This window comes from Toxorhynchites rutilus, chromosome 1, assembly GCF_029784135.1.
Source record: "Toxorhynchites rutilus septentrionalis strain SRP chromosome 1, ASM2978413v1, whole genome shotgun sequence".
Taxonomy (NCBI): domain Eukaryota; kingdom Metazoa; phylum Arthropoda; class Insecta; order Diptera; family Culicidae; genus Toxorhynchites; species Toxorhynchites rutilus.
Genome location: NC_073744.1, coordinates 198905291 through 198930153, shown reverse-complemented (window position 1 = coordinate 198930153; position 24863 = coordinate 198905291). Strand labels below are relative to the sequence as shown.

The following is a 24863-nucleotide window of genomic DNA, read 5'->3' as shown; positions in this document are numbered from 1 at the left end:
AACATTGTCAACATATCCTTATATCCCATCCTTTTCCTGAAACAAAATGTCACCCTTCTAAACTCGAGCAAGCCGCGAGTAATCGGTTCTCTACTTCATTAACATTAGAATTAATAAAAAATGTTTATATATACTTGTAACTATACAAATAGGAGTTTGGCTCCTTTAAACTTATGTAACTGAGCCTGTAAAAATAAACGATTTAATAAAAAAAAAGGAGATTGTATTGGTTTTTTCTCTTTTTGCCATTTAGCCTTCCGATTTTACTCCATAACTCTTTCGATGACGTTTGAGGGTTGATGTCTTCAACAAACTTGGCCCAGTTTTCTTGTTTGGCTTTAAATATGGCAGACCTAGCTTCACTGCGTGCCTTCTGGAATTCCTTCAACAGAATGGGCTTGAGCGGACTATTTGAGTTGGTGTTCCTCAATTTTCGTAAAGCCTTTCTTCTGCATTTAATAGCAGTTTTTACCTCGGGGGTCCACCAAGGGACGGACCTCTTTCCAGGGTTTCCACTGGTTCTTGGAATGTGTTTTAAAGCAATTTCGAGGATGGTTTGAGAAAAGGTTTCTGAAGACCAATCCTGTCTGGATAGGAGGCAGTTTTCAGTATCCAATTGGTAACTAGTCCAATCTGCATGTTCAAATTTCCACCTTGGTCTAGTGGGGACTTCCGGAGAAGTCTGACCAAGGGAAATAATAATGGGGAAATGATCACTATTACAGTTGTCTTCATAGACATTCCATAATAGCTTCGAAACAAGTTGACTAGAAGCGATAGTCAGATCAATGGCGGTTGTGAGACCATTAGAAGAGTGTAATCTGGTATGTTGACCATTATTCAAAATTTGAAGGGAGTGATCAGAAGTGAAATCTTCAATTATCTCTCCTCTTCGATCAAGGTGTGTGCTTCCCCAAGTATGAGAGTGAGCGTTGAGATCACCCGTAATTATAAATGGGGGGCGAAGCTGGCTCACAAGATGATCCAGTTGACCACCTAGTGCAGCCAAGTCAGCATGATGTGGAATGTACAGGCTCACAACTGTAACTGCAATTGGGAATTTAGCTAAAATTCCTATTGCTTGCATCGAAGTGTTAAGTTTAAGCAGCTTATAGGGAGTCCCAGATTTTATTGCAATTGCTACCCCATTTGAAGAGGGGGTGGGACCTTCTTTGAAGTAAGTTACATAGTTTTTAATGTAATCAGAGTGAAAATTACCATGAGTCATTGTTTCCTGGATGCATAAAACAATGGGATTTATTTCTGAAATTAGAAGTTGCAAGTCAGAAAGTCTACTTCTGAGACCTCTTACGTTCCATTGGATGGCTAGATTAGTAAAATCATTGAAATTAATTTTTGTAATATTATTGGCCATTTTTGTAAATTTTAAAGTTTTGGGAGGGGCAGATGTACTGCTACCAGAAACGGATGACTGTAGCCTCATTTTATTAAAAGAATTGTCAATTTCCATATTCGTTTCCATTTGTGTGTTGTTGGGTTCGATTATGTGTGGTTTTTTGTTATTTGTTTTGTTTTTGGCGGAGTTTATAAGTTTTCTCTTGTCGGAGTTTTTTTAGCTGGTTGTTGTCCGTTGTCAATTGTTAAATGTCGTTTGTGTTTCTTTGTCCGTTTTTTGTTAATGTATATGGTGTGTTCTGTCGGTTGTTCAGTGTTATTTTCAGTGTTAATGTTTTCGCGTTCACTTTCCGTGTCCATTTCTGTCCGTTTTTCGTTTACGCAAAGAAAATCGATTTTTTTGTTTAGATTTGCGATTTGGTTTTTAAGTTCTTCGATTTCACGATTTTCAATATCGATTATTTTATTAAATTCTCCCTCAGTTTTGTTTATAGTTAGCCTCTCTTGCGCTACTCCAGCATAGGTAGTGTTACCGCCTTTTGCTATTTTGCGCGCTTCTTCGAAAGAGAGACCCTTTAGGAAGTGAAGCCGTTGGACTTCTTTTTCATCCTGATAATGCTGACACTTTCTATTGAAAGAACCGTGATCAGCTGTTTTGCATCTTAGACAAAACAAAGGTTTGTTACATTTGGTTGTAACCCGCGACGCTGTGAAAGCGTGCGAGCCAGTCACACATTACTCGTTCCCTGTGTTCCATTTACATTTATTTTCGACATCGCGCTTTGAAGGCTTTGTTCTAATTTTTCCATCTTCCTACGCAATTCGTTATTTTCCTTTTCTAAATCGCTTTTTTCTTTGTTTCGTGTTTTGGGTATAGTTCCAGTGTTTCTCGGAGGATTGTTATGTGATAATGGTGTCATCGGATTAGGATCGAATGTTGGTATGTCCTGCAACTGCGTATTTTGCGAAGGGTTCAATGCCTGTTCGGCTTCACCAATAATGTTATTTATTCTATCCTTGATCGGTGATGCAAGTCCAAGTCCAATACCATATCTCTTCATAATCTCCCCAATACGACCTACCAAATTTCGTTTCAGTACTTTCTCGTCTACATTCCCCGACTGACATCTTTTCACACGATAGTAGCAGTGCAATAGACGCGACTCTACTTTCCCTTCAACTCCATTTCTCCATATTTTATTCATAATTTCATCCAGTTTTTTCTCAATAATCGGCAACTCCACTTGAATATTTATATTGGAACGATAATTTCGACCTGCTTTCACATCCGATTTTAGTAATTTTCTCAAGAGCCTTTGCTTTCCCGAGAGATCCAAGCCACTAGTTTCATCGTTTAGTTGATTACGAATGAAAAGTTCGTAATCTACCTCCTCCACATTCAAATGTTCAGCAAAAGGAAATTTTTCCATTTTTACCCAAAATTGTTAGCAAATACCAATTCAAAAATATTCTTTTATTGCAGGGTGAAGATCAATGCAGCTCAATGAACGGACCACCAAAATTTTAGAAATATGACAAAATATATATAATTTTTCAGTACTTCTTAACTATAGGATTTAAATTATTTAATTCGAATGAAAATTATTTCCCAATTTCGTATTTTATTAATTGTAATATATTGTGTATGAATGAGACGCTTATACTAAGAAGAGAAAAATGTAATATATAATGGATAAATACAATAGAAGAAAAATTATAATAATATGCGAGTAACATGGTTTCAAAAAAATTTTATTTTATATTCACCGAAAAAAAAAATCTCAAAATACAAATAATTGATAATTAATCCACGAAATTAGAAATTTAACCGAAATTAGTTGGATAAAATTTCCAAGTAGAAAATATTTCAAAAATATGTTTCCAAAAACTCGTGCCAAAACCACGTTGGGCGCCAAATGTAACCCGCGACGCTGTGAAAGCGTGCGAGCCAGTCGCTACCGGGGCTTTTTCGTAGATAAGCGGCTGGCTTAAGCGCCACTCCTGCGAAGAGGAGACCAGCCGCCGTGTTTGCTGTCGTTGCCCGGCTTTGAGACACCCAACACCTGAGGGCGGGTTTGTCCTTTTGTCGCTAAACCCGGTTTGTTCCGCGACTGTTGGCTGCGCTCCAAAGAGAGACCCGCGACACCGTTTGTCCGCGTTCCGAATCTAAAGCAACAGAAATTCACTCCGGTGGTTCTCAATGAACACCGTTTATACTGAAATTATCATCACTGGATCTACTCAATGATGATCTCCCACCCACCTTGAACCAGCTTCAGAATGGGAAGCGGAGGTTGAAGATTTCCGTAACAGAAAGGAGTCCCAACCCAGGACTCGTGTGACCTCACTACACAATTAATCGTATTGACGGGTTTTAGGCTACACCGCAAAGCCAGTAAATATGCAGAACTTTCCTTCCCTAAACAAACTTTAACGACATTTATTTTATCAAACGAAACTCGATTTAATCAATTACATACATTTTTCCCCATAACAAACTCATGTATATATATTCAGCATTCAACTACAGACGATATAAATTTTATACAAACATGATTATTTCAACAACCTTAATTTAAACATATACATATTTTTATTTTATTTTCCCTCGGGTTTCGAACATCGGACCCTGAGGTTCCCTACGCTTGCACCTCGACCAAGCGTTCTTCTATACCGATGGGCATGTGCTCACCATCGGTATCGGATCATCCAGAACACGCTTCAACTTAGTGTGGCTTTTGTTTCGTGTGGCATTCGTTAGTTTTGTGTGGTTTTTCTGTCTCTATTTATTCCCTACATGCGCATGTATTAGTTACGGAAATAAATAGATTTGTACTCACGACCTAGGATTTTACGTGGTTCTGCTTTACCGCCGTTCGCTGTAGACGATGAACGGCTGAATCTTTGAGTCCGCTCACAGAATGATGCTGGCGCCGTACTGCGTTTACCGGTGCGCGAGTGTGGTTTTGCGTCTACGTACTTCGCGCAGCCACCTGGGTTGACGAAAGAGGTGACAAATCCGGGCCTCGAGCGTGGGATCCAAAGCGGTTCTTCCTCCAATTTGGTTTGACGGATAACTTGGGAGGGAATCTAGCTCACTTACTCACGTTTTATAAACGAACTTGATCTATCTAACTTTGGAAACCTTTTACGCGATACAAGAAACACTAATCCGCTCTGGCCTCTTCCACGGTCCAAGTCGGAATCGGCAAGCACACTTTTTGATCCTCAGATCAGCCAGATGTTCATTGGAACCGGAACTACGTAATTGTTAACGATGTTAACAATTTCGTAGTTGCACCGAAGTTCCTTCTGTGCTTGGATTTGTCCCGCTTTCAAATATTCGCGGGCAATTGTCTTTCATCTCCCGAGCGCAGTTTCAGTCAAGTCACTTGCCGGGTTTAGATTTCCAAGAACAAGAAAACCCGCCGAAAGACTCTTCCATTTGGGGAAAAAACAGAAAACGAAAAAAAGTCTACGAGGCATGTGTTGGTGCTCTGCGTCCTGGCTAAATTGAGCCGCCGAGTTACACCTGGCACTCAATATGGTCAGCCGCTCAAATCAAAAATGGGAATGGCACTCGCATTGCCATGCATCTCATTCTACACAGAGAAAGACACTCAGAAGCACACACCGCTGTCGATTCTGAGCTGAAGAAAATAATACGAGGGGTTCTCCAAAGTAATTTGTGGTACATGCTACATGGTTTCACTGACAATTTTATGCTCTTCGCCACAAGTGCCGCAAAGCGGTTCCTTCCTTGGGCATCGAGCCTTGGTGTGACCAATATTCCAGCACTTGTAACACATCATAGGTTCTGGGACATATGGGCGGGTTGGAACTTTTAGAGGACCAAAATTTATATACCGAGGAGGAACAGTGACCAATATGGTTAAAATCAATGTTGGAAGAGGAGTAACGATACCATCTTTTCCTTTTTTCGTCATGCGATATATTTTTGTTACATTTTGATCGCTTAGGCTCTTCATGAGATCGTTTTCAGACATCTCAATGGCTTCCCAGCATGTAACGACGCATTTTGACAATTTTTTTGTTGGATGGTAACTGATATTAATGTTGGTTCCATCAATTAATGTTTTCATTGAAAGCAGTATTTCAACTTGTTCAGGTTTTCTGACTTTTAAAACGTACCGTGTACGGTTTTCTTCGGTGTGGGCGTTTTCAATCTCACCCTTCACCACATCTTCAATAGATTTGCCAACTATGAACGGGTTCTTAGGAAGGGTGCAGCCTTCTTCTGCTTTAAGTAGAAGGAAGTGCGCTGCCCCAAACTCACCATAAGGATCCATCCATAATGGCATTGTATCTGTATAATTTCTTTTTTTTCTTCTATCTGGTGGTAGAGTTCCACCGCTGTTCTTTGCCGCCATGATGACGGCTGGGCTAATTAACCCACCGTGTTATTAATATATTTGTTTATAATTCTTGATGAAGAAGAATGGAAAAAATCGTCGCTTACCGTTTGCTTGCCGGTTAAATGATCAGTGATAACTGTGATCACCGATTACTCACCACAGAAACACTTTAAATTAAGCGGAAATAAACCACTTGACCTCAGGAGAGGCCCCAACTAGCACACAATTCACCTGGATTAGCCAGTAATTTCTTTAATTTTCTTTTTCACTCCTATATCTTTTCTAACTAATATGTATTCCTTGAATTATTATTTTAAATATAAATTAGCCTTAATACAGGCTTTTACAACACTCTTTTCCACACTCTCACTATACAACACCACGAAGCGCAGTTTTGGCGGGAAAATTGTAACCTGGAAATAGAAAGGTAAGAAGAAAACGTTAGTGGGTAGAACTTGAATCAAGCAATACCCGTGTCATTCTATTTCGCTGCTGCTCTGGTTGCCCGTTGTGGTCGGTACGATTTGAGGAGCACAAAATGGACCAATCAAAAATGGGCACATAATGCATTTGGACAATGCTTGATATTTCACAATTATTCAATTATTTATCTAAAGAAAAATGAAATGTTATTCGTTATGATAGATGCGTAGATATATTTCCTATCAATTGATGCATCAATTTTGCGATCTATTGAGAAATGCTCGAGTTATAAGCTTGGAACGCTTATAACTCGAGCATTTTTTCCTACTTGTTCAGTACCTAGATTTCCATTTCACCCCCTATATCTTCCGGTTAGACGTAGTTGATGGGGACGGGGAACTTACTTCGACAAGTAGACGGGTTTAAACTGGTAACTTCGGGTTACGCGATTCGAAAACCTTTTCTTCGAACCGGATGCAGCAAAAATGGCGATTTTCTTCAACGAAAATCCCATTAGACGGGAATTGAAATAAAACTGTTCTTCTCCACTAAGAAAACAGTTGATACGCTAAACTAATTGTACGCGTAATCAGCACGACACAATTGGATAGAAAAAATTCTCGAAGAATATTCGAGAATTTCACACTTTCGGGGAACGATTGAAAATACCGTGCGTTTTATTCCTTACGTTGTGCTTTTATGACAAAGTTGAACAGATGGTATTACATTTTATATTTGAAGAAAGTCAATGAGAACTAGATCATGAGAGAAAAAGTTAATTGCACACAATTTCGTAACGGTTTATCGATTTCATAATCAGCTCTAACATTACCGGCCACCTTTTGAAATCAAATTTCAAAACTACTTTACATGAGATGGAAAATTAATCTTCAGTTGCACACTCTAATGGGCAAATTTTGGAGACTGCACGCTTGAAGATTCCACTGGGCATGCGAAGGGTCGCAACTCGGGTCACTCCATCAGGTCCTGGATGTACTTCGAGAACGCGGGCGAGAGGCCAACGAGCTGGAGGAAGGGATTCATCCTTGACGATGACGATGTCTCCAACGGTAATCTGATAGCGCTTCGGGTTGGCACTGTATTGTTGGTTTAACTCCTTCAAATACTCATTCCGCCAGCGGTACCAAAAGTTTTGTGAATATTTCTGGAGCTTCTGGTACTGGTCGAGACGGTTCAGAGGAACATCACGGAGATCTGCTTCAGGTAGTGGACGGATCATGTTTCTCACCAAGAAATGTGCCGGAGTTAAAACAGAAAAATCGTTGGGATCGCTCGAAAGCGGTAATAGAGGGCGAGAGTTCATGCTACCTTCAATTTTGATTAAAACGGTTGTTAGCTCTTCGAAAGAAAGCAGTGAGGAACCGAGTTGGCGCACCAAGTGGGTCTTGGCTACTTTTACCGCGGCCTCCCAGAGACCACCGAAATTAGGAGCGCGAGGTGGTATTAGGTGCCATTGGATGTTATCATCGGATAGATGCTTGGAAATCTTTTCGTTGTTTACTCCTGGTTTAAGCATAGTATATACTTCGTGCAAGGTATTTTTCGCACCAATAAAATTCGTACCATTGTCCGAATATATATGCTGCGGCCTATTTCTCCTCGAAACAAAACGGTCTAGAGCCATCAGGAAAGCATTCATGCTCATGTCGCTCGCCAATTCCAGATGAACAGCTTTCGTACTCAAGCATACGAAAATACATATGTAGGACTTACGGGCTGCAGCTTTTCGATGGCTTGGTTTAAGGAAAATGGGTCCACAATAATCGACACCTGTGCAGATAAAAGCTTCATTTGCTGTCACTCTTGCAGCTGGCAGCTGGCCAATTGGTTGTTGAATTGATTGCGGGTTAGATCTGCTGCATTCGTAACATTTTCGAATGGCACTACGAACAGCTCTCCGACCATTTATTGGCCAGAATTCATCACGTAATACAGCGAGTGTGACCATAATTCCACCATGCATGAGCTTGCGATGTTGGTGCTTCAGAAGAAGTTGCGTAAAATGATGAAATCCGGGAATGACGATCTGATGTTTCACATTATATGGCGCGTCAGATAGGCGCAACCGGCCACCAACGCGGATCAAACCATCAGAATCAATGAACGGGCTTAACAAATGAAGTGAGGATTTTCCTGATACCATTTGCCCTTTTTTCAGGCGCTTTAAATCTTCGGGGAACGTTTCAGCTTGAACCAGTTTCAAGATGGCTTTCTTGGCATTCTGGAGCTCGGCGACAGACAAAACGCTGCTGACATTACGTTGTTGTGTATTTCTGCGAGAGTTGTTATAAAAACGAAAACAGAATCCAACTGCACTAAGTAGGAGTGAGTACGACGAAAATCTGTCGATCAACGATTTTGACTGGAGCACTTGATTTGTCAGGATCATTTTCGAGCTAAACTCCATTTCCTCGGACGGTAACTGGTTTTTTTTCGGGATTTGAACGGTCACCTTGATCTATTTTCTTTTAACCAGCTAGGACCAAATTTCCACAGTTTGCTTGCTACTAATTCTTCTGCGGACATTCCTCGGGAAACGAGATCAGCGGGGTTATCTTTTCCAGCTACGTGGAGCCATTGCAATCCGTGAGTTGTGGATTGAATTTCCGAAATGCGGTTTGCAACGAAGGTTTTCCAGGATCTGGGGGGAGATTTCATCCACTGCAATACTACTGTGGAATCGGTCCAAAATACCACAGTAGAGAAATTTATATCTAATGCCGTTGAAATTTTCTCATATAATCGAGAAGCGATCAGAGCTGCACACAGTTCTAACCTTGGAATACTGAGCGGTTTCAAGGGTGCCACCTTGGACTTCGATGTCAACAAACTGATTTTAACGATACCGTTTGCTGTTTCAGAACGGATGTATACGCAAGCACCATATGCTACCTTCAAAGCATCTGCAAAGCAATGCAATTCGGCGCGTTGACATCCGGGAATCAGAGCGTATCTATCAATACGGAAGTTGGAAAGCTGTGGTAATTGCTCGGCGAATCGAATCCACTGCTGATGTATTTCTGGAGGAACTTCCGTATCCCACTCCAGGGCTAGCAGCCACAGATGTTGCATGAGAATTTTTGCCTGCACAATGACGGGAGAAAGAATCCAAGAGGGTCGAATAATTGAGCAATTGCAGACAGGATGTTGCGCTTCGTAGGTGCCTGATTTTCGATGATGAGTGATGTTTCAATTTTGAAAACGTCTGCCTCAGGTTCCCAACTGATGCCGAGAGTTTTGATGGTTTCATCGGGTCCGAACTTAACAGATGATTCAGTTCCAAGGAGCTCAGGAGGAAGACCAGCCAAAACCGGAAGCGAATTCGAGCACCACTTCCGCAGTCGGAATCCGCCTTTCTGCAAAATCTCCGTTAACTCCGTACGCAATAGAATTGCTCCTTCGATTGTGTCGTCACCGCTGATGAAGTCGTCAACGTAAACATTTTTCTTCAGAGCGTTGCTTGCTCTCGGGTAATCATTTCCATGATCTTCAGCTAACTGTAACAGGGTTCTCGTAGCAAGGAACGAAGATGGTGCGAGACCATACGTAACAGTGCATAACTCATAAGTCTGCACGAATCCGTTACTGCCAGGTGGCCACAAAATCCTCTGCAGCGAGCGGTCATCGGGATGCATAAGTACCTGCCGGTACATTTTCTCCGCATCCGCCACTAATGCGATCATAAACATGCGAAATCGAAGATGTATGTCGAGAATGTGGTCCTGCACGACTGGCCCAACTACCAACGCATCGTTTAGTGAGTGTCCGGAGCTAGTTTTCGCTGATCCATCGAACACGACGCGAACCTTGGTCGTTGAACTTGATTGGTTTATCACGGGATGGTGCGGAAGGTAACATCTTATAGAATTAGCTTCATCATCATCGGGAACGGGAACCATGTGACCCAGGCTAATATACTCATTCATGAACGCATGATACTGAATCTTCAGTTCTTCATTCTTCTGCAGTCGCTTGTCCAACCAGCTAAGGCGCCGCATTGCTATGGCTTTCGATTCGCCAATCATCTTAATGAAATCGGGATGCTTGGGCATTCGAACAATATATCGCCCAGAGGGTTCACGGGAAACTGTATTCTGATAGAAATTTTCACAGTTTTGCTCGTCCACGGAGTAATTAGAAGCACTCACATCTTCTAGCTGCCAAAATCGCTGCAGCAGTTCATCGATTGGTACAACTGTCGCCACATGACAAGTTGCTATCGCTTGTTTTGAATGTTCACGGTTACTCTCGATCTTTCCTGACGCAATCCACCCAAACACGGTTTCGATAAACAAAAGGTTTGCTATACGAAACCTTCCTTTCCGCAAGAAGGAATAGAAATGAGCAGCACCTATTATCATATCCACTCTACGAGGAGTTCCAAAATCGGGGTCGGCTAAGGCAATGTCATCGGGAAGCTCCAGTTCAGACGTACTGAACGGTACGGATGGAGTATCGCATGTAACTTTCCGCAATACCAAAAAATCGAGCACTTCATGGAAATCGGATACACGTGATCTAACTTCAGTAGATACTTCATGTTTTGCATTTGTAACGGTCCCATCTACACCGGCAATTGGCACGTTGACAGACCTACGGCTCGAATGAAGTTGTTGGCACAGACGCTCGCCAATGGCATTTGGTTGAGAGCCGGTATCCAGCATGACACGGGCGACGTGCTCTTGACCGTAAGCATCTACTACGATCAACACAACTGTGGTCAGAAGAACGCTGGCAGGATGGAGTACTGTCTTCGCACACGGGGAACTGTCGGTAGGAACAGCAGAAACGGTGAGAACGCTGGAGGGACCCGGATTGGTAGCCCTAGATGTGAATGATCCTTTAACAGCATTCTCTTCGGGAATGGTCGAGCTTAGCTCGTATGGTCCAGGATGAATCATCGAATGATGACGCTTCGAACAATGTTTACACGTAAACTTCGATCGGCATGAGCGAGCGAAATGGTCGCTACGGAAGCAATTGATACAAAGCTTTTTCTCAATCACAACCTTCATACGACTTTTTGCATCCATGTTGTTGAAGACGGAGCAATCAAACAGGGGGTGTTTTTGCTTCTCACAGGCTGGACATAGTGGATATGTTTTCGGCGAAACTTCTGCAGCTGCGTTGGAACTCACCCGGGGATTACTGGGACGCTTCGAGATGGAGGATTGATTCGCTGACTTCACTTGGTTGTGGTGTGGACGATTAACCGATATCGTCTCTAGTATGCGGGCTCGTCTTTGAAGGAACTCAATCATCCTGTTAAAAGTGGGTTGATTTTCGGTGGCGATAAACTCTTCCCACGCAGCTAGAGAGGCATCATCTAGTTTATCCTCTAATAGCTCCATCAGTATTGAACTGAAATGCTCGACGGGCTCACCAAGCTGCTCTAAAATCTTGGTGTGACGCTGGAAATCGTCCACAATTTTGTGGAGGGCATCAACGGACTGGTTGGAAATCTTCGGGTACTTCAACAGAGCGCGGATGTGCTTCTTACGCAGTAGGGCCTTGTTTGAATAGCGCTGCACTAACGTATCCCAAGCGACGGTGTAGTTATTAGCAGTAATCGCGATGGACTGGATCAGGCTTGCAGCTTCTCCTTTCAAGGACGCTCTCAAATAGTGAAATTTTTGGACGAATGAAATCTCCGTGGACGCATGGATCATGGACCGGAACGTGTCATGGAACGTCAACCAATTGTTGAAGTCGCCGTCAAACTCGGGAAGTGTGATGGTGGGAAGCTTCACGTTGTTAGGACCAGGTGCCTCACGAGCCGCAGCGGGGTACGCGGGTGCGACGGGAGCAGCAAGGGGCAGCATCGAAACCAAAGCAGCCTTCGCTTCGAAATATTTTTCTTCCATCTGAACTCTAATTTGTTCACTTATCGCTGAAAAATCTTCACTATCATCCAGTTCTTCGTATTCGGATTGAACGATTTCAAACGTTTCCCAAATCTTCTCAAGGCGTTCCAGCCGATGAGGAATTTCGCCTTGCTGTCTCTCGGGATCATAATTCAGGATAAACTGGATCACTCTATCCATAGCTTTGATGGAATTTTTCTGCTTCGCTTCCTTCGCCTTCAACCTCCTTTCGTCTGGCATTCTCCGTAGATAGTATTTTCGGCTTCCGGAGTGATATTAGACACGACGGCGATGAAGCTGAAACGGTCGAAAGGGACCAGGAAGCACCACAAAAAACCACGTAATCGTATTGGAGAGGTACTCACCTTATACCTCTCAAAATGAGGCCTTGTATTATTGGTAAATATCAGCGACAATATTTCAAAAACGGCTATGTTCGTTGGCAGTCTAGGTTATGCGCAACACGTGTAACGGGACGGGAACGATTCTTCCAGGATGGATCCTGGTCACTGGCACCAAAATGATGGGGACGGGGAACTTACTTCGACAAGTAGACGGGTTTAAACTGGTAACTTCGGGTTACGCGATTCGAAAACCTTTTCTTCGAACCGGATGCAGCAAAAATGGCGATTTTCTTCAACGAAAATCCCATTAGACGGGAATTGAAATAAAACTGTTCTTCTCCACTAAGAAAACAGTTGATACGCTAAACTAATTGTACGCGTAATCAGCACGACACAATTGGATAGAAAAAATTCTCGAAGAATATTCGAGAATTTCACACTTTCGGGGAACGATTGAAAATACCGTGCGTTTTATTCCTTACGTTGTGCTTTTATGACAAATTTGAACAGATGGTATTACATTTTATATTTGAAGAAAGTCAATGAGAACTAGATCATGAGAGAAAAAGTTAATTGCACACAATTTCGTAACGGTTTATCGATTTCATAATCAGCTCTAACAGTAGTCCTACGTCAAAAAGATGCTTTCACAATAACGAATGTAATAAACACATAACTGAAACATCCCATCGGTTGAATTTTTCATTTTGTTTTATTTCTTTCAGATTTCTTCATATCGTTCTTGATCACCATTTTACTTCTGGCTTAAAACGTTTAGGTTTCTATCTTCTGTCCGCCGCCTGTCAATGGCGGCCCCGCCCGAGCTGTGTCCACAAACGTGCCGCTCCTCAAAGACACTAACAAAAAGTCGACCGTGTCTTTCCTTGGAATTCCAACAAATGTTGCTGGCATTTCCGCCGAACATCATCTATCTGTCCGCCGCTCGCGCCAAACCCGAAACTAGCAACTGGGATCCAATCTTTTCTACTATTCTAACCATTTACTCAACTCAATCTGTACATACGAGGCTGGGATCTGCTGCTACTCCTAGGATCTCTTGCTCTCACTTCCAATTTTTTCTTTTTTCTTTTTGGAACACGGGAAGACACCGCGAGGTGTCCTCTATATTGCCACGCTTTTCTTCGACTTCGACTCGCACTTTAGCACTTTAGCTCTTCCGTCTGGCCTGCGCGCGTGTGTGTGTGTTTGTTTAGTACGAAAATATATACGTTTACTTTTTTGTTCTGTATTCTTCTTTTTCAGATAATAAATATGATCTAATACATGCTCTTAAATAGGTTCTTTGTTTATGCTTTGTGTTGTTTTGCACATCCCTCTCTCTGCTCATATGCTCATTTGAAATTGTCGACGACGATGTGTGTGTGTGTGTATGTAGAGTTTTTTTTTTGATTCATCATATATATATATATATATATATATATATATATATATATATAGTTTTTTTACTCTTCTGCATCTGAAAACATGTGATTCTTCACTTTTTTTTGTTTGTTTTGTATTTTCATGCACTGAATAATAGTAGTAATCGCTGATGTTCGTTTAGAATACGCTTAACTTTAGTAATTCTAACTTGAAGAAACAAAAGTTTGCCTCTGCTACTTTGCTGTTTTTTTTCTTGTTGTTGTTGTTGTTGTCTCCCATTTTCGTTATCGGAATATCTTTAGTTTAGTATTGTGTGTCTCAAATATCGTTTAGGTTTTGTTTTGTTTCGCAGTGGTCAGGTGAGTTGCCGGTTTGTTTTTTTTTTCAATGTTAATATGATTTTCGTATGTTCGCTACCGATTCCGGCTATTGTTGCTTTTTGTTTCGAATGCGAGAGAGCGAAGTGGCGTGCGGGCTGCGCGTGGTATTGATTCTTTTTTTTTGTGTGTTCTGCTCAGTTGTATCATCCAATATTTATTTGTAGTAGCACATAAAGCACATGCTTGTTTCATATTTTCTCTTCTTCAACTTGTTTCAACACTTTAACACATTTTAGACTTTTCTATTTGTTTTTTTTTTGTTTTGCTTCAACTAACAATCACGTGGTTCTGTATATGTAGGTTTACGCTCTTTCTGTTAAGGTTTTTTTTCGCGGTTGCTGTGCCTGCTGTGAGTGTGGCTAAGTTTGTCCCTTTCCTGTTTCCATCCTCACTGTCGGCACGAAGCAGTGAGAATGATTTTTTCTCTCTCTCTCTCTCTCTCTCTGAGTGTCGCTGCTCCCTAATGAATCCTAATGAGTTTTCTTTACATCCATTCACTTTCGATTAAAACAATATACACAGGTTCTACGAAAAAATAAGGGAAAAGTGGGGATAATTCTACGCTTTCCCATTGCGAACCTCAAGCAAGGGGAACTTAGTAGCAAAAGTGATGATGTGATAGTGTATCTGTCCCTCTCTAAAATAACTGTGTGTACAATGATTCTCAACAACTAAGCTTTTCACAATCCCGGACAGCGGGAAGGTTCACTTGGAAACAAATATTGCGCGTGGGACACTTTGGTGAGAGCAACTTCCCAAAGAACGTTTTTTCCGGTGCAAACGCCATGGTCATTCGTTGCCGGCTTTTAGTGTGAGTAAACGGGCGGTTTGATGAGGCGTTATCGGCGTTATCTAGTTTTTCGTGACTGTGACTGTGACTGTCGCAACTAAAATATTTTTTTTTCTTCAGAAAATCGACCACTCTAAAGGCGGACCTATTCAACATGATAGGTGAATCCCGTGAAATCCCGCCTTAACCAACCAACTAACTAAATAACCAACAATCCACTTGCAAGCATGCATGCGAGATACGCTCTCAGTATAACTGCTCTCTTCCGGTTTTCTTTTCTATCGTAGAGAGGGAATACAAAGCTTTTCAGCAGTTAAAGCTATGTCACAGATAATTCGACTCAACGAAATTTCAACGAATCTGAAACATTAGTATTTCCAATGGTTTTATATTGCTATCTCCCACAACTTCCAAACTGATTTAAGGTTCGCGTTGTTGCACTCGTTTATCGTGAACCGTGAGCTACTTGATCTAGCCTACTGTGTCCACTGGTGTTTCACCGACAATAAGTTCTGATGGATTCTCACAAACATCTGCACTACAACCGATTTTGTTCATCTCCTTGAAAGTAAGCTTGTGACAACTCGTTAACCTTCTAGGGCAACGAACCCAAACCAGTGATCCGCGGCCAGCAGGGAGGCCGCGAGGGTCTTGGCTAAATTATGGAACGGTGCAAAGCGTACCTCTCCATTGTTTCTTCTGTCGGTATTGTCTTCATCTTCTTGTGCGTACCTTCCGTACGTACATCTTGGTTAACAGCAGTATCAAAACATGTCTGTTCAAGAGAATCGAACCCATCTTGTGTGTCTTCATTTTTTCAATGAACGTGTTCATTTATTTCACAGAAGTAATTTCACGAGTTCTGCTCTTTTCTTTGAATGATTGTTACCGAAATTTCACCTGCCTTGTTATTTCATTGTATTACATTTTTCTGTCTCTGGTGGATAAATTAACACAAAATTTTCCGAAGAATACGCTTCTAACCGTTAAAGGACTTGATAAGTCACAGAGTGTACTGCGCAACGGTGAATGTCAAGCCTGAGAAACGACATCTGGACACTTTCATCAAGTGTGTGATACGAACTGAGCTGCTCGAGGCAGTGTGCCTTGTGCTGACTATACACGACAACCCTGCGCATTGGCAGTTACCGTCATGGCCGCATTTCCGAACTCATCGTAGCAACCCAATGTCCTGGAAAAAAGGTAACGAAGATGGTGGTTTTTCAAGCGACATAGCATGCGCTGCCATAACTATTTGTCAGTCGTTGTGTTTATCTTTGATTGCCTATCACATCCATGTGAAAATGCTATTTTCAGGAAGTGTTTTATCAATTAAAAACGTACATTTTATCAGAGTTCTCGCCATTTTCAATCGTTCATAGAAATTAATGAACTTTCATTATTTTAACGTTACGAAGTTGATGCTTGGAAGGCTCTCAGTGTCGGTGTGTGTGTTGTGAGAAAATAATCGCCAATCAATAAAAATTCAACTGAAAATGTTACTGTTTTCGAGAACTAAATATAGAACTGTTCTCTGGACCTTTTTACTACATAAATAACCGAAATGAGCCACAATACAATTGACATCTGTTAAAAAACAAACAGTTGAATGATTTCATGAGAATTCCGGCTCAAATTATCATGCAACCGTGAGTACTTTGAACATTGTTTTGTTTCTTCAATATGCATTCCATATTGAATGCAAATAATTACGTATTAATTGCAAATAATTTTGTAATAATTCTAAGAGGATCAGGACTATGTGATCTGAGCACGTAAACAAACAATTGTCATTTAATTTTTCAAAAATTACAACCGCCTTCGAGCATGATAATCTCAAAAGGGGCACACTTATTCTGTACATGTATTAAAAAAAACATGGATCATGGGGTGAGAACTACTTCTGAAAATTCCACTCTCTTACAACGTATTCTTTTGGTCCGTAAACTGCAATAGAATTCATGACTAAACAGCACTCAAAGTGTGAAGAGCGTAGATATCGGACCCTGTTATGTAAATCGAATCGATAAGAATCGACCAGCACTATCACTATCACATCGAGCAAAATTTCGCATTTTGTAAATCGAAAGGGACGCAAACCAAAGCAAACTCATTCTCTGAAATCATACAACAAGTAAACCAAACAACTCGATAGACAATGACAACTGTACCGATAGGTTTCACTCGGTATTCATAATAGCAAAATAGAGCTAACGAACAAAATTCATATCGACGCAATTTAAAGTGAAAAACAGTGTATTTTCAGTAACAATGGGCCCTATTACTCAATTCCCATCGAGCGTTCGATTTGATTACGATTACTATTACATCGGGCTATGTTCAGCATTCGACTAATTTTGATCGAGTCGAGCCTGGTTCGAATGCCAGCGGTCAGTCGTCTTCACAAAGCTGTCAATACCCAACGGTTAAACCAGTTGTGTCCTCGCGATGGTATTTTTTTTATAAAGTTTCTAGGAACTCAATTCATTGGACAAACTTCCGATCTTTAGTTACACGATATTCTGACCATAGGACACTTTTACAATGGAATGAAAACACTCACATGAACAAATGTTTGTTTTGCATTTAGTTGTGTTGTCTACTTGAAGATGCTAAAATGGGCCAATTCATCCACAGGACCATATTGAAGGAGACACACGAAGTTAGTGCTTGTGCCAATGTCTGCAAATCGCAGCCGGTTTATAACTAAACGTTGCACTTTCACCGCTCCATGTCTATCTTACACCACCAAAATATGTTACGCTGTCCTACGTCACACCAAAGATGCCACCCGTTATGGATAAAACATGGGTACAGTGAATGGTGGAATGAAAATAATGATATTCGAATCTTGATTATGGTATCTGCTCGCGTCAGAAAAACATCGCAGCAGACCACGTCGTTGTCGCAACAAAATTGAAATAGTATTTGCTTCCATGCCAACCAAATAACTAGTGTCAGGCTTCCCCGTCATAACAACTTTGAAAGTTATATTTGGTTCCGTGCTAACCGAACAACATCCGCAAGGTAACAGCGTAAAACAAATATAACAGGAAGGATGATTTGTCAGCATAATTTCCCCCCATTCATATTAAAGGGGGAAACCCCGTTTAGAAGCTGTAAGTAAAGCCTGTCCACGTTAAATTTCGGACACTTTTCTTTCAGTGTATTTTATGAAATATTTCACTAATCAATGAAATATTTCACTTACATGACAGCTGAAACCCTCCTCTTTATTTCGATGTCCAACATGTTTACATTCTTCTTCAGTTTGGTAAAACAGCGTCGAATCAAGTGGAAGTACGCAAACGCATTTTGCGCGAACGGCAGCAAAATCCAACACTGTCGGTACGCGATCTTACCAAATAGCTAAAACTGCCGAAGAGTACCGTGTTTAGTGTGTGCAAATCGTTTGACCAGCGCTTAACTGTGGATCGGAAGGTTGGAAGCGGAACAAATCGAAAAGTATGCTCCCGACAGATGGACTGAAAGGTGGTTGCCATTATTGAGAAACATCCCAACCTTTCAGTTGGAAATGTGGCTCGAAAGGTTGGAAAATCAAAATCATATGTACAAAAAGTGAAGCAGAGGCATGGACTGGAGGCGTACAATGTGAAAAAGGTGCCCAAACTTGATGATAAGCAAAATTTCACTGCAAAAAGCCGTGCTAAGATGCTTTACACCCAGTTTTTGCAAAAATGTTCACGCACCATAATGGACGATGAAACTGATGTTCTCGAAGACCTCAAACAGCTTCCGGGTCTCGCTTTTTATTTTGCAATGAGAAGGAATGCCGTAGCCGAGTATTTCCGGACCAAGAAGCAGTCGAAATTCCCCAAAAAGTACTTGGTTTGAAAGGCGATATGCAGTTGTGGGCGAAAATCCAAATCTTTCGTCTCTACCGGCACTATCAACAAAGATGTCTATGAGAAGGAATGTCTCCAGAAGCGGTTGCTACCATTCATAAGAAACCACGGCTGTCCAGCGTTGTTTTGGTCAGATTTGACCTCTTGTCACTATGCTAAATCCATCCTGGAATGGTATAATGCACATGAGGTTAAATATGTGCCAAAAACAGCAAATCCACCGAACTATCCATAACTTCGCCCAGTGGAAAAGTACTGGGCTCTGATTAAGCGAAAACTATTCGAAACTAAGAAGAAAACGAATGGCATTAATGATTTCAAGAGGAGATGGAAAAGCGCCGCCGCCAGCATATCTGAGGATACTGTACGGAACCTAATGGCAGATGTTCCCAAGAAAGTTCGTGAATTTTACAGACAACGTAATTAACATCGAAGTAAGCTTTCCTTGTTTCAGATATAAGTCTATTTTAGTGAAATAAACAATCGATTTTGTTGTATTACTTGAATTTTCGTTTTACTGACATCATCTTGGTGTCTGAAATTTAACGTGGATAGGCTTTAATTCAACATCCAAGCGTTTCAATATTCCATGTGATGTGTTCAATGTGTGGACCCGTGGCCGAGTGGTTAGCGTCTCACATTATCATGCCGGGTGTTCGGGTTCGAGCCCCGTTCTGGTCGGAGAGATTTTTCGTCAAAGAAATTTCCTTCGACTTGCACTGTGGTCACGCGTATTCTAGAGCTTGCCCCTCGGAATACATTCAAGGCGTGTTATTTGGCTGAAGAAATCTCAACTTAGTATTACTAAATGACGCTAGTTAATGCATACGTTGAGACGACAAAAGTTCCACAGGGAACGTGAACGCCATTCAAGAAGAAGTGATGTGTTCAAGGAATAAAGGAGGTTTAAGGAAAAGAAGATTGATTTTCCATCGTGTTAGATTGAAAATTGTGGGAGTCTTCCAATGTCCAGGTAACACCTTGAACAATCTGTTCCGTTCATTAGATGGCCGCCTTCCCTGTTCCAGTTCTAATTGCTAAATCCGAAACCGGTTCCGCTCATTAACTAACGGCCTGCGTAGCCAGCTTCAATCAAGAATGTTTTAGAGTGGTTTTTGAAATATGACCTGGAAAAGTTCCTCCCTCCAACCAAAAACATCAGTGGCTTCAATCCCGCTACCAAGTGAGTATTGGCTAATGAATGAGATGGTGAGATGGCGTGGCTACAAGCAAGGTATAGACATTTGCGTAGCATATACCGACTCTGATACATAAAGTGTGTTTCAGTTTCCGAATTTGGTCGCATATTTTTACTCACTGCAGCGCCCCTAGTTGTCACATCGAGAAACTATTGACAGTGTTTTGATCTGGTTGGTTTGTTCATTCAGTAGTGAAAATTTCATCAAGATTGAAGGATACATTAAAAAGTTATGGAACGCGAAAGGCGGGAAAAAGTTTTGCAAAAATTCACGTTGAGAACCCTACATGGTCAGAAGGAGAGATCCCAAAAATTCTGAAATTTCCAAAATCGACTGTAGATATCGCACTCAAACGTTACCGGGAGACTCTTACGTTGGATCGGGTGAAACCAATCAGGTGTAGAGGAGAAACATATGACCGGAATCTCCGAGCTACGTGCATTTGGATGTCATAGGCCGCTATGAGGTTCAGTGCGACATCAGAATAGCTCTATGCGTGACCGACCGAAGCGTCTGTGTTTAATCCGCTCTTTTGGACATCAAATCGTAGGTTAAGGCGTTAATACTAGATTTTTTACATAGGGTGTTTCAATTTTGGGATCCAAACAAACCCTAAAAATTACCGCGTGATTCCTGACAATCAACATTGACTCGAACTCCAGATAACCTTGAAACTATGCTTGCCACAATGTGACTGCACAATTGTAGAATAAGTTACCAATTACTACAACACGCCTGAGTTTCCTCGTCCGATAATCCTAGCCTCGTTATACCGATCCGATGCACGCTCTCTTGCGTCTCCTTTGTGTTTCCAAATCTTGAAGCTGCTCACAGAGCAACTCTCTGTCTAAACGAGAGTCGCATGGAGAGTGAATGTTCCTTGTTGTTGTCTCTGAATTCCATCTTCCCGGTATCGAAGCTAATTTCCGCTCGAGAACAACCGCCACCGAATGACCCCAACATGCGGTCGTGTTTTTCTCCACACCCGATTCTCACGTCCCGCATGATTTGTCCCCTCCTGCTCGCAATTTGTCTCGTGCTGAGTTTGTTTCAAATACACATAGGTTTATCATAAATAATAATAGTGACGAAGAAACTGAGTTCGTTAATTGAAAATCCTACCATACATATAAAACATTATTTCCGTCCCCGAAAACCCTGCTCTCGCAACCGTAACCATTCATCCCCCGTTAGGATCGAGGGTGATCAAGTGGAGAGGGGGATTCGGGAAACTGCCAACACTTCGAAATGTCGTTTGTCCTAATTTACAATTAATTATTACATAGGTTTTACAAATACACAGAGATAAATATTTTTCCTCCCCTATACTGCTCTCTCTCTCTCTCTATCTCTCTTTCTCACTTTCTTTCGCTCACTTCCGTTTGTTTCATTTCCACTCATTTCATTCTTTGCGTTATACACTTTCCTGTTCCTTGCTGCACTAAAATAATTTAGATATACACATATACCTAGGTATAAAATAATGATATACTTTTTTCTTCACTCTCACAATATATCTCTGACCATCTTTTGCTCTTATCTAAACCTCATCTCATGTTTCGCGTCAGTTACTAATGAGAATGTGTGTTTAAAAATCAAGTCATATAACGTTAAAAACTTATCGACCAAAAACAGAAAAAAAATGAAAACAAATGGTACTTCCCTAGCCGAGTACCGATAAAAACTAAAGAGACAAAAAAGAAACAATTAATCCTGAAAAACAGGATCGCTTTCCGCCCGAGCGTTCGCGCACGCGTGTGTTTGTGTGTGAATCTATCTGCTGCGTATGCGTGTGTGTGTGTTTGTGTCGTGTGTGTGTGTGTGTGTGTGTTTGTGTGGGTGGATTACTGTATTACACAGCAGGCGCATTTTTTCTTCTTTTTCTCGTCGATGACCACATGGGAGGCGGATTGGGGCCCCGGTATCACCTGGTTGCTAATCTGGGTCTGATTCGCCTTGGTTTGTGGCTGACTCGTAGCATTTTGCTGTTGCTGCTGCTGCTGAGTCGGTGCTGTGCCATTTTTTTGTGGCGTCGGAATGGCGTTGCCGCCAACTGTTGTTGTGGTCGCATCGGGACCATCCTTCTGGGGAGATTTTGTACCGTTCGGCTGCGAGCTCTGTAGCTGCGTGGACTAAAAGTGGAGAGTGGGGAATATGTTAGTTTAACATATAGGAAGGTGATCGGGGGGGGATCGATCCGATACCTCAAGCTTAGTCGCTACGCCATCTACAACGGTGGTGCCGCCGTTTTCCACCGGGTGACTGCTGTCCTTCGGTGCGCTGCCATTCAATAGGCTCTGGTCGCCGGTTGGCGTTATCGGTTTGCCACCTGCAAGTGAACGAGAGAAATGCATGGTCAAAATTCAGTTAGTTTTAAAACAAGATAACAGTAGCCTTATGCTCGTCTGCTGGAATCGTAGTTGCAAACACTAATCCTGAATCTCAACAGAACCTTCCACAAATAATTGTGATTCACCCCATCAAAAGCTTTATTAAGATCTAAATTCACCAAACTAGCTTAAATTTCTTACTCATACATGTTTTTGTCAATGTTCTACGCAAATCCTTCAGATTGTTTATACACGAAATATTCGGAACACAAGGAGTGTTTGCCCAGGACCGATCAACATTTTCTAAATTCTTTCCGCTATGATCTTCATGAAAAGTTAGTAGTCGCAGTTCAGTAGGGCGGAAATCATCGAAACATGCACGAATGTTTCTTTTTGTGGATACGAGTATAGTTATCCCGAGAGTAAAATGTTTTGGGGGTTGAATAGTTCCTGTTCTTCTTCTTCTTGAATAGCACTAACGTTCCTAGAGGAACATCGCCGTCTCACCGGAGTATTACTTGCGCCATTTTATAAGTACTTATAGTTGAGATATCTAAAGCCTGTCCACGTTAAATTTCGGACACCTAGATGATGTCAGTAAAACAAAAATTCACGTAATACAACAAAACCGATTGTTTTTTTTTTCAGTAAAATAGACTTATATCTAAAACAAGGAAAGCTTACTTCGATGTTAATTACGTTGTCTGTAAAATTCACGAACTTTCTTGGGAACATCTGCCATTAGGTTCCGTACAGTATACTCAGATATGCTGGCGGCGGCGCTTTTCCATCTCATCTTGAAATCATTAATGCCATTCGCTTTCTTCTTAGTTTCGAATAGTTTTCGTTTAACCAGAGCCCAGTACTTTTCCACTGGGCGAAGTTCTGGACAGGTGTTTTTGGCACATATTTGACCTCATGTGCATTATACCATTCCAGGATGGATTTTGCATAGTGACAAGAGGCCAAATCTGGCCTAAACAACACTGGAGAGTCATGGCTTGTTATGAATGGTAGCAACCGCTTCTGGAGACATTCCTTCTCGTAGACATCATTGTTGACAGTGCCGGTAAATACGAAAAATTTAGATTTTCGGCCACAACTGCATATGGCTTGCCAAACCAAGTACTTTTTGGGGAATTTTGACTGCTTCTTGGTCCGGAAACATTCGGCTACGGCATTCCTTCGCATTGCAGCATACAAAGCGAGACCCGAAAGCTGTTTGAAGTTTTCGAAAACATAAGTTTCATCGTCCATTATGATGCATGAATATTTTTGCAAAAACTGGGTGTAGAGCACCTTAGCACGGCTTTTTGCAGTGACATTTTGCTTATCATCACGATTGGGCACCTTTTTCACTTTGTACGCCTTCAGTCCATGCCTCTGCTTCACTTTTTGTACATATGATTTTGATTTTTCAATCTTTCGAGCCACATTTCCAACTGAAAGGATGGGATGTTTCTCAATAATGGCAACCACCTTTCAGTCCATCTGTCGGGAGCATACTTTTCGATTTGTTCCGCTTCCAACCTTCCGATCCACAGTTAAGCGCTGGTCAAACGATTTGCACACACTAAACACGGTACTCTTCGGCAGTTTTAGCTATTTGGTGAGATGGCGTACCGACAGTGTTGGATTTTGCTGCCGCTCGCGCAAAATGCGTTTGCGTACTTCCACTTGATTCGACGCCATTTTACCAAACTGAAGAAGAATGCAAACATGTTGGACATCGAAATAAAGAGGAGGGTTTCGGCTGTCATGTGAGTCAAATATTTCATTGATTAGTGAACTATTTCATAAACTACACTGAAAGAAAAGTGTCCGAAATTTAACGTGGACAGGCTTTATGCCAAATAACACGCCTTGAATGTATTCTAAGTGGCAAGCTCTAGAACACGCGTGACCACAGTGTAAGTCGGAGGAAATTTCTTTCACGAAAAATTCCCCCGTATTCAATTGGAAATGTGTTTTGGCTTCTTCCCAGCAGTTTCTTTGTCAACATGACTCAACAGTCATTCGGGCGTTCAGCTGCTATCTAACTCTACGACTCGACTGTCTCATTTCATTCTTCTCCGTCAGATGGACTTCATATTGAAGTGATTCCCCCCAGAATGAATTCGTTTCTTTCTCACATGTATCACGTATGCATGCATCGATGTTTGAGTTCAACGTGGTTTCACAAATACTACAGGTGAGCGATTCAGATTTTATTCTTGTAGAAAATCAATCATTCTTCCAAAGGTATTGTCCGATGGACATCTCTGACAGTTCCTTTCCTGACTAATTTCAAATGTTTTTAACGCAGCATGCTATGCATTAATTTTAAGTCATCGTTGTTTTGAATTCGTGAATACATTGATAGAAGCTCAGTGAACTAAATCGGAAGCGTGTTTTGTTCCTCGTTTTTCTAATCGCATTTTCCGGTGTTTTAAGCATCATTTCGGACTTTGGCCACTCTTTATTCATCCAATATCACGAAGGTAAACAAAAAACGACTCGAACAGCCGTTTTCACATGCCAGTATTGCCAGA

General features: G+C 41.5%; 1 protein-coding gene across 1 annotated transcript in view; it reads right to left on the bottom strand.

Annotated features, from left to right (window-relative positions):
• Positions 1 to 13077: 13077 nt before the first annotated feature.
• Positions 13078 to 24863, bottom strand: part of LOC129774361 (uncharacterized) — a 404070-nt gene continuing 392284 nt past the window's right edge. Inside the window, exons 7-8 of the mRNA XM_055778092.1 lie at positions 22207 to 22331; positions 13078 to 22134 (exon numbers count right to left, since the gene is read on the bottom strand). Of these exons, the coding sequence (XP_055634067.1) occupies positions 21847 to 22134; positions 22207 to 22331 (413 nt within the window). The 3' untranslated portion in view covers positions 13078 to 21846. The remainder of the gene's footprint in view (positions 22135 to 22206; positions 22332 to 24863) is intronic.